Genomic DNA, 15,273 nt, shown 5'->3' with positions numbered 1-15,273 from the left:
AGCCCTGTGAAGGGCTGCCACCTTCCACAAGTCAGACACGGTGGCACAGTGCAGGCAATGCAGGGTGCAAGCAAAGCTGTCCAGCAGCAGAGGGGCACATGGAGCTGTGATAAAGCTCCAGATTGTGATCTCGGGAAGTACAAGGCCACAGATGCTAACTCCAGAGCCATGAGGGCACTGGGAGGCCTTAATGGATCTCTACCAGCCCTGAGACCTCCACATATTGTGTGGCATTCATGGAAGCCCGGCCTGAGTTGGCACAGAGCCACCTCAGAAGCATCCTGATAAGTGATGTGGTTTAACTGCAGACCAGATAAATTAACCAAGAATAACAGAGAGATGTAAGGACATCCTTCAAGATCATTAGCCTTTCCTAATTCATATCCATGAATATATATTATGAATATGGATATATATATATTCATATCCACGTGATAACTAAATAATATTTTGCTTTGCAGACTTGACAGAAGTAAAACACAGAATTATATAAATTTATATTAAAAACTTTCTTGGTCTAGTATATTTCTCATTCGATTTACTTTACAGACAAAATCAGATACCACTCCAGATCAATTCTAGCAATTTACTTTTTATTTTGATGCCTATGCCCAAACATTCAAAAATAAACTGAAGGGATTTTTAACAAGTAGGCAACAAACCTGACTATATCAGTGGAAGAAAACTGAGAAATCTCTTCAACTTATGCTCCAAACACACACAAAGACAAAATAAACCAGCACAGACTGTTTGCTGCCCCAGAGAGAATTCTTTACACTCAGGAGAGAGGTGCAGAAGCATCACTGACAGCACAACAACCACCTGCCCTGTACACCTGCTTCTCAAGTCTGTGTCAGAAAAAGGTCCTCCCAAAACAGCAGCTGCTACTGGAAGACTAAAGATTGGAATTTGTTAGTGTTTTAGAGTCTTCCACCAAGTGTTCACAAACCACAATACAGACTTGGACAGCCACAGCTGGAAATGTTCCACATTCGTCAGATGTTCTGCATCACTCTGGAGTCGGCCATACTGCCTTTGTCCAGTTACTGAACTGGCATTCCTATCACTGCCACTATTAGAAACTGAAGCACAGAGTGCTACAGCATGTTCTACAGCTTTTGGGACCCTCCATCTGTGACTGGTATTTTTTGCTCTTGGCTACAATCCACACGTCCTGCAACAACCACAGTCCCAAAGTGCTCATCATCCAGAGGAGTGAGAGAGATTCAGGGAGGGGAAACTGAGTCACAGAGGAATGTCACAGCTTATTCATGGGGAAAATAATATGTTTCTAACAGTAGCAGAAAAGGAAACACTTAGCATTTTCAAAATATTTACCAGTCTCCCTTCTTTCCCACATCCAGTATATTGAAAATAAGGCTTGTCCCTATTTTCTTCTGCTCCATGAACACTTGTTAAAGTATTAAGGCGTACAAAAGAAAAAGGCTCCCAGATATCACACTATGAGGCTAATTGACTGTTTTGAACTGCTCATTTTTCCCCATCCCTCACATCTTAAGAAGTCATGGCAGTAATAGCAAAAGCAACAGCTGAAAAAAAAAAAAGATCAATGAGCCCTTAAAAGAAAATTCAGACAGATGTAGCAGAGGCAGTCATAATGAACCAAGGCCCTACAAGTCCCTGACCCAATGCCTGCTGAAACATCCAGGAATCTAGTTCTTGATGTGTAGAGGAAACAAAGGCACTTACATTAATTGTTGTCCAGCTTACTTCCTACCTGCCCCCCAGCACTGTTGAAATCCTTTGTCGTGAGTCATACACGGTCCTGACTCTCTCAGAAAAACCTGGCCAGAAGGCTGCCTTTCATAGAGGTGAGGCTCTCAGTGCATCCTGACACACTGCTGCTGGTCAGGCCCACTCTGGGCAACACAGTTCTGGCCATGTTTCTTCCCTCTTGGTTTGGTTTTTTTTTTTTTTTTTTTTTTTTTTTTTTTTTTTTTTTTTTTTTTTCTTGGAGCAATTGCTTTCATAAAAGCCTATTTCACTTCTACACAATCTTCTCCATGTCCTCCTTCCATTGTCTTCTCAACTCTTGCATCAAAACCCAATTTAGAAATTGGTCAAAACTGAGAAGTTCAGATGCAAACATGGTTTACCAGGATAATTCACTGCAGGTTGGTCCTGGCACTCATCTTCCCAGGGAACCCTGCTACCCACCATAGATAGCCATGGGCAGCACCTAGAAGAGGCACAGGGTGTTCTCACACATCAGTCTTGCTGTACACACGGAGTAAATCCAGTGCTTCCCAACGTGCCAGATACACTGGGTGCAACCACACATCCTCAAAAGGGTTCAAGTGGCTGCAGAGCACAGCCGGGAAAGGCTGTTCCACACAGACTTCCTTTAGGCTAAGGGGTCTTTGTGACATTAGAGATCCGACGTAAAGGATTTTAATTACATAAAGGATCACTGAAAGAGACACATGTGAGAAAAGGGGCTAATTCTTTTGCTTCTATCCATTCCCAGGGATGACAGCAACTCATTTGCACAAAAAAAAAAAAAAAAAAAAGGAGAATTCAAAGATTTATCTTAAAAATACTTCCCTTTCAATTACTTGGCAATTGTTCTTGTGAACAGAAACAAAATTATGATGGAAGCAAGCAAATTCCAAGCTAATAAACATGGGCAATCCTTCAGTTATAAATTTTTGTAAAACACAGGATGGGCTAGGAGGGTATCCATGTTTTGGCATCACAGGACAGAAAATCGGAACAAAGAATGCACCTGTAGAAATGGAGATATCTAAATCTCGAGAGACCCTATAAAATATAGAGCTCGCAAAGAGCTGTTAACCACAGAAAGCCTTTTTTTTTTTATTAAGATGATTTAGAATAAGAGAAAGAAAGGACACTCCTAGATAGAAAATGAATAAACATCAGCTACCAACAGCCAAAAGTAAGTGTCAAAACCCCAAACTAACCACTGAATATGTTGCACGCAACCAGATCAATTAAATACTTCCTCATGGCAACTGAGCTTCCATAGTACAGTCTCCCAATATTTTATTACTGCTATTCCCAAACTCACCTAAATTTTCTAAGGCCTCCTGCTCCACTTGAAAACACTGACTGTAGTAAAAGTAACTAAAAACCCAATAAGCTTTGCATTTTCTCTGAACCACTGCAGAGACCTCCTACAGAGTGACACCCTTCAATCACCCCAAGCACTACATCTCCATTGAAGTTCTGTAATAGCTAGAATAAGAAATTGTTTTCTTGTAGCAGAACATTTCTAATTCTAGAGTTAACAGCAAGTCACTCAAAATGCAACAGTATACTAAGATTTGTTTCCAAATAAACTATTAGATGATTATCTACATCCTTCGATCCTTCTGCATCCTTCTGATGCATATTTACAAAGAGCACAAGATACAAACTAATGCAGAGTTCACTGAATAGGCATTACAGTATTTTCTGCATTACTGCTGATATTGTGCTTTTTACAGCTTTATGGGGGGGGTTGTATTAAAAATAAGCTGTTCAAACAATTAAAGTTTTTTCTATTTCAAAGCAGATAAACTCTAATCACAATTTTGTTTTCTAAATCACAGCTATCAACACTGCTTGTCCCAACTCTTTGGCAAAGTTACAGGACTGCAGGAAACACAGTGCACTCAAAAAGCTGCTGGCCTTGGCGCACACAGAAGCAATCTCCACTATTCAAAGATTATTTTGTTCTCTCTTACTTGTAATGGTGACTTAAAAATTTTTAGCCCTTAACAATACATACTAAAGACAAAGGCTTAGAGCCTCAAAGGGGTTTACACAATTTTAATCTCCCAGGCCCCCACTTGCCATTGTGTGTCTGGGCTGGCACTAAGCAGAAGCCCATGGAGGCTATGCATTAATTGCTGTGCAAACAAAAAGAGCAGGACACAGGTTCAAAACAGATGAAGGAAGGCTGTTAAAACATGGAACCTTTTGGCACGGGGTGCTGGGCAAGATAAAAGGCACAGGGTGCTTGTGCCTTGAAGTTCTTTAAGATCTACTCTCTGCCCAGCTTAATCCAGACCAAAAACCACAAGAGACGAGTTTTTGGCCTTGCACTTCAGGGAAGGTAAAGAATTTTGCCCTCAACACTCCTCTTAATTCAGGAAACTACAACCCTACCACCAAAGCCCTGCAACTAGAGTTGGCTTTTTTCAGACTCCCCCCCAGCAGCTGTTCACAGTCCTCATCCCTCTTGCAACTGTAGATGCATCATGTACTTCCCTTCTTAAAAGAACAAAGAAATAGCACACAAATAAAGCTAAAACACTTCCATGTACAGGCACATTTTGCCCTCAACACCAGTGAGAGAGCTACATACAGAAGACATAGCTACTCACATCTGCATCTTTCTTACCAGTCAAAAGAGCCCTTCAGTTTTGCAAACATACAAGATAATGAGTCTTCCCATCTTCCTCAGCCTGGCTTTTGGCTGATCTGTTCTCATTCTTGATGAGAAAGGATATTTCATTCTCCCTTTCTGCTTCCCTTCTTTGAAAACTTTATGGAACTCCTTGCTAGGTAACTATTCCTAGCTATCAAAATCCCAGTTGGATGATTTGACAATCAGTGACGATATAATGCAATTTTCCCATTATAAGCAGGCTCTGCTGTATTAACTGTGTCCTTATAATCAGATCCATCATAAAAGTACATACAATTTATGTATTTAGAAATTTTATCAGGAGCACACACACTAAATTACCTAAAAATCCCAAACCCATTATGGGCACACTTCATTCAAAACATCCGTTTTCAGTGATATTAACCTAAATTCATTTAGACATCAGGATAATGTTTAAATAGATTAATACTGCTTCTCCCCAAAACCAGAGATTCTCTTCCTGAAGTACAAGTCAGTACAGTACCTGGATAGGTTTCCTGTTTGTTGTTTGCAGTGACTGGTAAAACACAGATGATAATGCAACTGCTTAAACCCTGATCCATCCTTTGACCCAAGCTCATTAGAGAATAAAGCTGAGAATCCTGGGATGATAAACTTAGAACCTGCCCTTCCCAGGATGTCAATATTGCAGCTACATTTTCCTATTGTTTTATTATATTGTCCCAGAGAAGAGATCTTGTGTTGCTTCATGGAAAAAAACCATCTACAAACTGACCAGAGAGCACTAAAAGAAACACTTATTTTCCAAATATGCACATTTTCTATCCACAGTGCAGGTTTTTGTCAAACTTCCTGTTCACACAGAGTGAACAGACAAAGGAAAAGATTAAAGATATGTCAATACAGTGTAACCACAATGCTGTAGTCTTTTAACCCTATCCTATTAATATATCTATTTAAATATGTAATTTTTTTAAATTTATTTATTTCACCTGTAGATACTGGAGGTCCTTATATAAGGAAGAGAAGGAGAACTTTCAGCCAAAACGTTTTGCTCTTGCAAATGAACCTAAATCTACAAAGCAACACAATGTGTTGAGACAGAAAATTTACAAGAAATCCTTGCTTGCAAAACATTCTGAATACCAAGAGTCTGCTAACCATAAAGCACACTTTTCTTCACCAAAATTCATTGTTGTTTTAACTTGTGGGCAATCAAGTCACATGCATGTCATATAAGATGACACAGGACTCATTCAGAGGATGTAGCTTTATGTGCAAGAACCAAATATGGCATCACTTGTTTCAGCCCCCAGTGTTGACATCTCTCCATGGGACTGCACCAGCAATACAGTTGTAATAGGTAACACAAACTACTGCAAAATATAAAAATCAACTTAAGTTATACTCACTGTAATTTGGGAAGCATCCATGAATTGCAGGCCAAAGTAATCCGTTTCTACAAGGTCCAAATGATACACAATCTGGTCAAACAACTCCTGTCCCTTTGCATTTTTCTGTAACAGAAAATAAAATGCTTTTTTTTTAAACTGGTCAGTGTAGGGTTGCTTGGATGTGTTTCTTTTCAAGTTCAAATGTGTGAGAAGAGATACACAAAGGAAAATAATATCAAAAGAGCAATGCTATTTATTCTGAAGAATTGCAGGGACATTTATTTGTATTTTCCTCAGGAAATAGAGAGTGACATGCCGTTCTTGTCTGAAGCTAGTCCAACAGCATCAGATTTCACTCTCAAAGAAAGCTTTCAAAGTTCATCATAATTAAAAATGTACAAGAGAAAGGAAAGGCTTATGCCCTACAAGTGTTCTAAGTCACAGAGCCATCATTTTGTACCCCAGGAAGTCAGATTCTCCAGGAAAAGCTTACTTAACACACTGCCTGAAATCTGCTGGCTATCAACAGCAACTGCACTCGTGCAGTGCCACACCACCACTGAAGCTGCAAAATAATTTCTGGACAGCCTGAATACTCAAAGTGCACTGTGAAGAAAATTATTGGGATTTGATAAGATTTCATTTATGTTGCCAACTGCCATCGTATTTACAGCCTTTAAATGAAGAAACAAACAAGGGCCAAAAAAGCTGTAAATCTTACTTGGCATGCCATCTGAAACATGCAGGCATGGAAACAAAAGTTAACAACTAAAACCCCAACTATGGCGTACAGGTAAGGGTAGAAAACTTAGCAGATCGTAAAGGTAGGCTGCACTGGCCTGGGTACTTGTTTTGAGGTTAAGGCAAGAATTTAGATACTCAATCTTCAACACTAGAAAACCAAAATTTGAAGATTACAGGTGGGCAGAAGGAAAAGGAAATAACAAACCAAATTTTCATGCAAATACTGTTGAGTTACTTGGGGAAGAAAGTTTTCAAGTTCTTGAGCAAAAACACCTCTTGCCCAAAAATGCATGAGATGATCATAAATCTGAGTATGAGACTAAAGCTACAGCTGTACTTTATACAGGGAAGTACTGAGCAGGATCCACTGTTGTGACTGTCCCTCTTACAACTTTAAGGATTTTTTCTCCCAGTTTTTATTTTTAAAAACTAACATATTAGGCATTTCCACTTTATCCCAAAATGTAGCAAAATTCACACTTAAGCATTCAGTTCCTTTAGTTTGATCTTCTGCACAAAGGCACCATCAATCATAACATGCAGGGTTCTAGGCTGTCTAAAATCAGTTTTCTTCGGCAACAGACAAGATGATGAGTTACACCTCTGTTTTTCCAAGAAAGTCAAGCAAGCTCAGGTATAGGTAGCAAATTTTATTTAAGTTGTATTTTTTAGGGTTTTTTAACTAACAAAACAGAAGCACAGAAATCGAAGCATATCAAATTTCAAGAGAAGAATTAAAGCTTAATACCAACATTAAACTGTCATTGTAAGGTACTGTTTTATTATTTTGAGGGGGGCAAGAGGTGGATAGTAGACATTATTAACCAAAGTTCAACATTCTATTAAAGGCAGAGGAGAATGCAACGGCTTCTTAAAACAGTACATTGCTAAGAAGTCATCATCTTTTCTTGTACAGTAATTGGTATAAACAGAACAAAAAGTATCCAGAACATATTTTCTCATACGGAAAAAAAAATCAGCACTTGTTAAAAGAAGCCAAACCAAAGCTCAACAAAATTTAAACGGATTTTGCTTAAGTGAAGGAGGAGAAAACCCTCAAAAGCAATAAAAAGAGAAACAGCAGAACATGAAAAATTCAAAACGTAGGAAAAATGCACTTGATGCCCTACTCTGCTCATGGTTGCTTGCTTAATGGCATTAACTACCAGCATATGTTTATCTTCCACTGCCACACACCCAATAGAAACCACAGAGAGCACACTCCACCTTCTGTACTCAAGCAGTAGTTAATGTTTAACATGTGTTACATACAGAATAGCTCTGCACTGCACAGCTAGACCATAAAATGCAGTATTACACACACAGCTTACAGGAGATTGTAACATTTAACTTGTCACTAAATGAGCTTTTCCAGCAACTTGTACCCCTTAAATGATAAAGCTGCTGCAGCCGGCAAACTGCTAACCCAAAACTTTCTTTGAGATGTTGCACTACAGGGGGAGATGAAAGCAACTGACTCCTTTCCTCTACTAACAGTAAAGGCTTACCTGTTCTTTATTCTGCCTCATCACTGACTGACAATCCAGCAAGTCAGATTGTGGACTGATAAATTAATGTGCATTGAATGAAATGGGTGGAATAGTCAAAATAGAAGGCTTTTTCCTTAGGCATTACATAGGCATCATAGTGGTCTCTAAAGCAAAAAATGTCTGTATTACAATAAAATTTCGTTTTTCACTGTCTCTTTCTTCTCTCCTCCTTCTAGACAAAACAGTAGCTAAAAAACATGTTTCCCTTTTCAAAATCTGGTACCACATAAAGACAAGAAAATGATTTTGTACAGTAAAATTTTCATGGTAGATCTAATCATCTAGAATTTAATAAATCATACTTTCTCTACAGACCTTTGACTTTTGCTTATTTTCTGAAGACAGAGCTAAAAACCCCCAACCATAAACTAAAAATGTTTTGCAGTCATACCTTGCTAGACAGATGGTTCAGAAGTATCAGATGTAAATGGCCTGCATAGCTTATATCTCACAAAATGAAGTAAATGGCAACAAACAGTATGCATACACTATTATATAGAAATACTATTTTGTTGGTATGGACATTACTATAATTGGGAACAGTGATGTCAGAAAAGTTGCAAAACCTTGTGTTGACTCGCCTTTCTTGTTTGTTTCTGTTGGGTTTTTGTTTTTGTTTGGTTTTTAGTCTTTGCTTTCTGTTTTGGTAGGATTTTCTTTTTGGTTTGTGGGTTTTTGTTTGGGTTTTTTGTTTTGTTTTGAAACATCAATTAAAGCACTGCCAGTTTCTGATGAAGTGTTCCTTGGAACTCAGGAGAACTTGTGTGAGCACCATGAAACCTCACAGGCAAGCACTGGGAGGGTGGGTATGAAATGTTCAGCTTACAAAGAAAACTACACCTGCAACCCAAGGCAAAACTGAATTAGCATGAGGCAGGTACTTGATGAAACACAAAAACTGAATTACACTTGTAGACTAGGAACCTCCCTGGTAATGAGCAATCACTGAGAGAAAGGAAAAAAAAAAGTTTCTCATGTCAATCACCCCTGTTCCACCTAACAATTATTTGAGTTTTGTCCACTGTTTCATTAAAGCCATTCTCAAATAAAATCCCATATCATCTTCCTTGGGATCATGAATCACATTCAGAGAGAATTCTTATGTTAAATGAGGACTCATTACAAATCCTACAAGGACTCCAAATGGGATAAAGCACCTTGCACAACAACAGTGACAGTTGCATGGCCCACATTTCAAGTAGGCTACATTTTTGGCTGCCAGAGAGTTCCCAGTCTCACAGAATCTATGGAAATTCTTGTCAGCCAGAACATGACAAAACAAAGATTAACTTCTCTAATTAGAAACTCTTCCAGGCTTGACATGGAAATAGACAAGTGATTTTAATGTGCTTCTGGTAGACATGAAGGAAAGAGAAAATTTATCAGCCAGGGACATTTTACACCAACTGGCCCTGTCTCAACAAGCTGATTAGTGTTGATTTTAGCTGTTCCAGAGCTCTTTGAAAGATTTTCGCCAAAGGGCATGAAAAGTGGACATACATACCAGAAAAGTCCAATTTTAGTGCAGATACAGTGCAAGCATGCCATTGATCATTCTCAGAGCATATACAAGCAAAGTTGGAGAGCTTCTGCCCATGTTTTCCCCTAAACCCAAGTGGAGAGGCTGAAATTCTTGAGTCATATTAGAGAGAGCTCAGAGACTACAGGGCTACAAACAATAAACAGATTTCAGAAATAGTTGAAGCACTGCTTGGGAAAATAACCTGTCAAATAGGCAAAGAGGTTCATGAAATAGTCTGCCAGCTGACAAAATGACAACCAAAATTAAGGGAAATAAGCTATCGCCAAGAGAAAAGTCAAAGCCAATTAGCTTTCCAATCAAAGTCAATGCATCTCAAACTGAATAGAGAGTAGCAACATCAATGGGTAGGTAGGGCAGGCTTAGTTCCTGTTTTGAAAGAAAGCACAAGATTATGTATTCTGCAATGTGTTCAAGATTTTTGCAGAGTGGGCTGCTATGGTCTGATGGTCACTCACTTCAGGTCTGAGCTTCTAGTAAATTCTTAAAGGCACCTTTGTAGCTAGCAAGTCTCACCTCCACAGGCCTGATACTGCCCTGCTCTGATGGAACAGCATTTCCTCTCCTTGGCACCTCCTGAAAACAAGAGTAGCTCAATATGTTCTGCTCAGTCCTCTTACACCTGAACTGCTATTAACTCAATTTTTCAAACCTAAAGCTCATTTTCAAATGTGAGGCTTTATCTGTTGGCCATCCTGCTTAGCAGTGAGAATTCACTTTGCCTTTTAGCAGTCACTGGCAGTGCTGTCTCCAAGTGTTTCAGACAGGCTAAACATGCATAAAAGTCATCTTTGCTCCTAATTAGCCTTGACTCCTGGGGCTCAGTTATCATCTGTCCTTTAACTTGCTTTCTTCTGGATAGTCAAGCCCTCACTTGCTCAAACACACTCAGCTGTACTGAAAGCCAGCAGTACTTCCATAATTTTAAGCACAAAAATGCAACTGTTCTACATTCTTATAAATCCAGGGTATCTAACAGCTTCAGCCAAGTACATGTTGGAGGCTGTGGCTGGGCTTGCAAAAGATGCACTGAAAACCATGTTATCCATCCCAGTACTGCTGCTACAAGGCAGTATTGTCAAAGTCAGTTGCTTGTTTTCAAATTCCAGTGTGCACGCTGCCATCCAGAGAGGACACTCTTGCAGAGAGCACGCTGCAAACCAGCCATGACCTTGGTGCCTGTCCCACCCTCCTATGGTGGCCTAATGAGCAGATTCGGAAGAGTGGGGAAAGAGTTGCATTTTTTTGTGCTTGAAATCATGCAAATACTACTCTATTTTCATAAAATCAGTGCTAACTGAAGAAAAGCAGATTATTTACTAACACATCATACTTCCATGAGGCTGGCTAACTTTCTCAAGCTGCAATGAAGATGTCAGGTTATTTTCTTACCAGCCAACCACTGACTTAAATTTTCAGTTCTGGCTACAAGCTCATTTGAAAATATGACACTGTTCAAATAACCATTAAACCTCTCACCCTGTCATGGCAATAACACCAGTACTGCTTCAGAGCCTGCTACTGCATGCAAATGATGTTTAAATGTAGTACAGACCATAGAAACAAGCAGCTTTGCTGAATGTGCCCAGAAGAAAATGCAAGTGATGACGCGTGTGAACTTTTATCTGAAGGAGAACAAAATTCATTTTAGTTCCTTTGAGAAATTAGCTGAAAATAAGAGTCAAAATCCCCTTAACTTCCCCCTGCAGAAGAAACTCAAACCAACAAAAAATGCTAAATGCATACACACACCACCAAGCCCTCAGCTGTTCATCAGCAGACAAAAAAATCCCATTAATGGTATTTACTTATTATAACCTTGAAAGAACAAACATTGTGCTCCCAGTCATTTCTGTCAAGGCCCCAAACTAAAAAATTGCTATTTCCTGAGCAGAAGTGGCTTAGAAGCAAAGTTAAAGAACCCCTTGAAAAATGACAAAACACCAAAGCAAAAAGAACCCCAAACTCTCACACATAATAAACCAAACCAACAAACCAAGCTGCTTCCTTCAAATTACTCTCTAAGCCTATGATAAAAGTCTCTCAAAAGCTAGGACTGTCACAAGTCACATCCCATCAAGGGGATGGAGGGAACCTCAGATAAGCACACAACCACTGAAGAACATTCTCCCCGTGGGCAGATAGGCCAACAGTGAAAGCAACCAAGATGCCAATGAGAATTTGTAGACAGTCATTAAGAAAAAAAAAAAAAATCCCCTAACAGTGGGTATTGTAAATCTCACTATTGCTGCACAGCAGCATTTCTTAACAGTAGCCAGACTTTCATTTCTCCACCAGCTAGTGACAAGAAGAATCAGTGTTCACTGGAGGAGAAGCCTGAACAAGGACAAATAAATAGATCACTGTATTTTATATGTACCAAGTCTCTACATAAACCCAAATGGCACTGGGCTTCTAGTCAGATCACAGTACATTTACCCTGCTAGTGTGACGTTGGAAAAGTATTTTCCAACCTGTTATGTAAGGGCAGTCAGTGGTAAATAAAAAAATAAAACAAATAAATTAAAAAATGGCCCAAGAACAAAAAAGTAACAATAAAAACAAATAAAGCAAAACCAAGAAACCCAAACTACTAAGAACTAAGGGTGGGGAAGAATAATAATATGCTATTTTCAAGCTCTGCAATAGAAGGAAAGAAATTATTTTTCATGATTCATAAAGTACGAACTCATTAGGATGAATCAAAGATTGAATTGGCAGGACAGCATTATAGAGAACATACAGACAACAGAGCAGAAAGGGAATTACCTTAGATGCAAACAATCTCCAAAGAGTCCAAAGCCATGCCAGGAATCTCTCACTGGAGAGATTACTATGTACAGTAACACAAACATAAAGCAGATCCAAGAAAGTCAGGTGAGATTTGAAGGGAGAGTATAGGGTTTCCTTTGCCACTTCACACATCCCTGCTTCCAGTCACTTCCTTTCCTCACCTCCAATCACATTCTGTCTCTTCCTCAACTGGACAAGTGAGCCAAACTTATAAAATGATCCCAACAATGCTAACTTTTTCTGAAAGCTGGTTTTACACAGTTGTTTTTGAAATAGGCACTTTTGCTAGCTGAATTTTACAGTACAGCTGTTCAAAAACTGATTATAGTAGCACATCCAGAGGCTGAGAAGCCTGCCTCGTTGCTGAAAAATGGAGCAAGAAACTATCATGTCTCAAGACCTACATTATCTGGAAGGGATAATTTCACCACTTGCTTAGTTTTTTTCAGAGAAGATGGGGCTGTCCTATGCTGAACACAGCTGGTTTCAGTCATCTCCACAGCAGACCCACAGACCACTGGTGGGGAGGCGTACACAAGTTAGGAGTGAAGGAGTGGATTTCAGTTAGGGAAAGAGTCAGCTTTATCTTGACCCACGAGCCTTTTAATTCCCAGTTTTTCTCCATATTTTCTACCCCCATCCTGCAGACTGAATGAGGGGCTGGGTAGGAGCCTGGCTGATGGCTGAGGCTAAACCACTGCAGTGGGGAAACCCTTATGCAGGGCAATTTCACATTTCCATCACTCATCTAAAGGGCATGCTGCCTTTGAAAAGCGTTTGATCTCTCCAAAAGTCACATGAAGGGCAGGCAGGCACTACCATGGTGGGTGCCCTATACGTGCAATTACTACAGTCAACATTGTGACCAGCAGTGACATTTTTATTTTATTGGACTCAGATGAGGGTGAGGTTCTGCTCATTGTCCTAATCACCTACATGTACTACTGGAAACACAGACCTCTTCCCAAGAGAACAGCATTGTCAGCACTTCTAAATGGGATCCTCAGGCAACAGATAAAAGCAACCACCAGCCACAGAACAAAGCAGTAAAATAAAATAAAAAAAATCCTTACTTGCAACTTTATGTTCTGGAAGTCAGTTTGGACTCCTGTTATTTCAGGAACAGACAGGTTACCCCATCACAATTATATATTCAGAGGCACAATTAAAAAAAGGGTTACTTATATGTAAAGAAGATTCTTTTTCACCCCTAGAATGCCAGCTCCCTCTCCTGACCCACTTGAAATATTACATGCCACTCAAACACAAAGTGGAGGAAACACAAAGTAGCTAGGATAAGAACAAAAACCTATGCTGAGACTTCTCAACTGACATGATTTCACTCAAAATAAAATTTACAGTTCTGCATTCTCAGAGGAAGAGGTATTATTTGATAAAGCTAAGCTATGGGCATTGAAGTGGAAGCCAACTCTTTGAGGCAATACCATCAAACACAACACAGTATTATGTTTTAATGCTTCCCTTGCCCATTGCCCTCCTGCACAAATCATGATGGGATTGAGGTGCCATCTTTTTGGAGAGCTATAGAAAATTCTAGGTTATGAATTTAAACTGTATTTGTGAAATAACATGGAACTGGCATGAGATGACATTAAAAAGAACAAGGAGAAATAGACAAGTGCTATCAGAAGAGACTCCCGGGAGAGTTTAGCAAAGACTCTGCTTTTCCTTATGCTAATGCAGTACCAAAGTTTCAAATGGCATCTTTGCTTTCTTATACACCTGCATTTGAATGCTCCAGGAGTAGAAATAGTTTTAAACAGATGCAATTGTACAACCAATTTTCCATATAGACACATCCTTCATATACATTTCACATGTATGGGTGCCTGACTAAACCATTTCTAATTTTTTTAACTTGTTTTTAAATAAAACACATTTATGACTGTCTACAATAAAGCAGTTTACCTATAAGGCTTTACTGGCAACCTTGCTTCAGCATAAATGTAGTTCAGACCAGCAGCAATGGCCAGACACACAAGTAACACAAATAGTAGTACGTGACATAAATTAGGGCTGCAGGGCTCCCATTCTCCCAACCAGACAAGTCACAGGTTCTATTCCTGACTCCTGCCCAAGAGGTTTGGGTATCTGTCAGGGCATCTGAATGCCTTGTAAAGAACTGGCTACAGGGGCAAGTTACATCAGTTAAACATCACTATTAATTCAAGCTAACAGTGCTTTCAAACCCCCTCCCAACACAAACGACCACACAGCACAGCCTGGCTTGGGCCTCATATGCCAAAAGCTGCTTCCTAACACTGGTATCCAGGCAAGGAGGCGGCCACCAAGCTGTGCTGTGGCTGGAAGGCAAAACCTAGGACAGCTACTCCAGGAACTGGTATCTTACACAATGCCTTAAAGATTGTCACTTTTGGGTGCATAGAACAGAATCCCTACCACCACCTGCTGACCTGTAAAAGCAAAAAGGAGCAGATTCCTTTAGTAGTACCACATCATGCATGCTGCATGAATTTACTTTTATGTCTGGGAAAACAAAAAGTTCCTTAGAACCACTCCTCTTCTCCAGCATAAACCTGCACACATTTAATGCTCGCATAATTCACAGTCAATTATTTCTATGTCTTTTTAAAAAATTAAATAACATATACTATTTGTGGCACTTTTCATAGAACAAAATTAATTCCACATGCATGATAACATTAGAATTAATTACGTATATTAATTACCCTATAATGTGCAAAACCTTCCATATAAATCATATTTATTATTAATCACCCTGACAGTTACAGCCAGTAAAAGAAGTTCAAAGATGTGAAACAGAAGCAGTGACCAAAAAGGGAGTTTGGAACTTGAGGATGAAGCTCTAATGTGGTCTTTTCCTCAGAAGCTCTATGGATTTAAAAATGCAGAGAA

The 15,273-nt window shown here is 39.4% G+C and overlaps 1 protein-coding gene across 5 annotated transcripts in view; it reads right to left on the bottom strand.

Annotated features, from left to right (window-relative positions):
* EPB41L4B (erythrocyte membrane protein band 4.1 like 4B) overlaps positions 1 to 15,273 on the bottom strand; it is a 169,681-nt gene that overhangs the window by 112,175 nt on the left and 42,233 nt on the right. For all 5 annotated transcript variants that reach the window (XM_068195520.1, XM_068195510.1, XM_068195548.1 and 2 more), the window contains exon 2: positions 5,767 to 5,871. In XM_068195520.1, the coding sequence (XP_068051621.1) occupies positions 5,767 to 5,871 (105 nt within the window). The remainder of the gene's footprint in view (positions 1 to 5,766; positions 5,872 to 15,273) is intronic.

The sequence above is a fragment of the Anomalospiza imberbis genome, chromosome 1, assembly GCF_031753505.1.
Source record: "Anomalospiza imberbis isolate Cuckoo-Finch-1a 21T00152 chromosome 1, ASM3175350v1, whole genome shotgun sequence".
NCBI classification, from domain to species: Eukaryota; Metazoa; Chordata; class Aves; order Passeriformes; family Viduidae; genus Anomalospiza; species Anomalospiza imberbis.
This window is presented reverse-complemented; position numbering and strand designations above follow the sequence as displayed.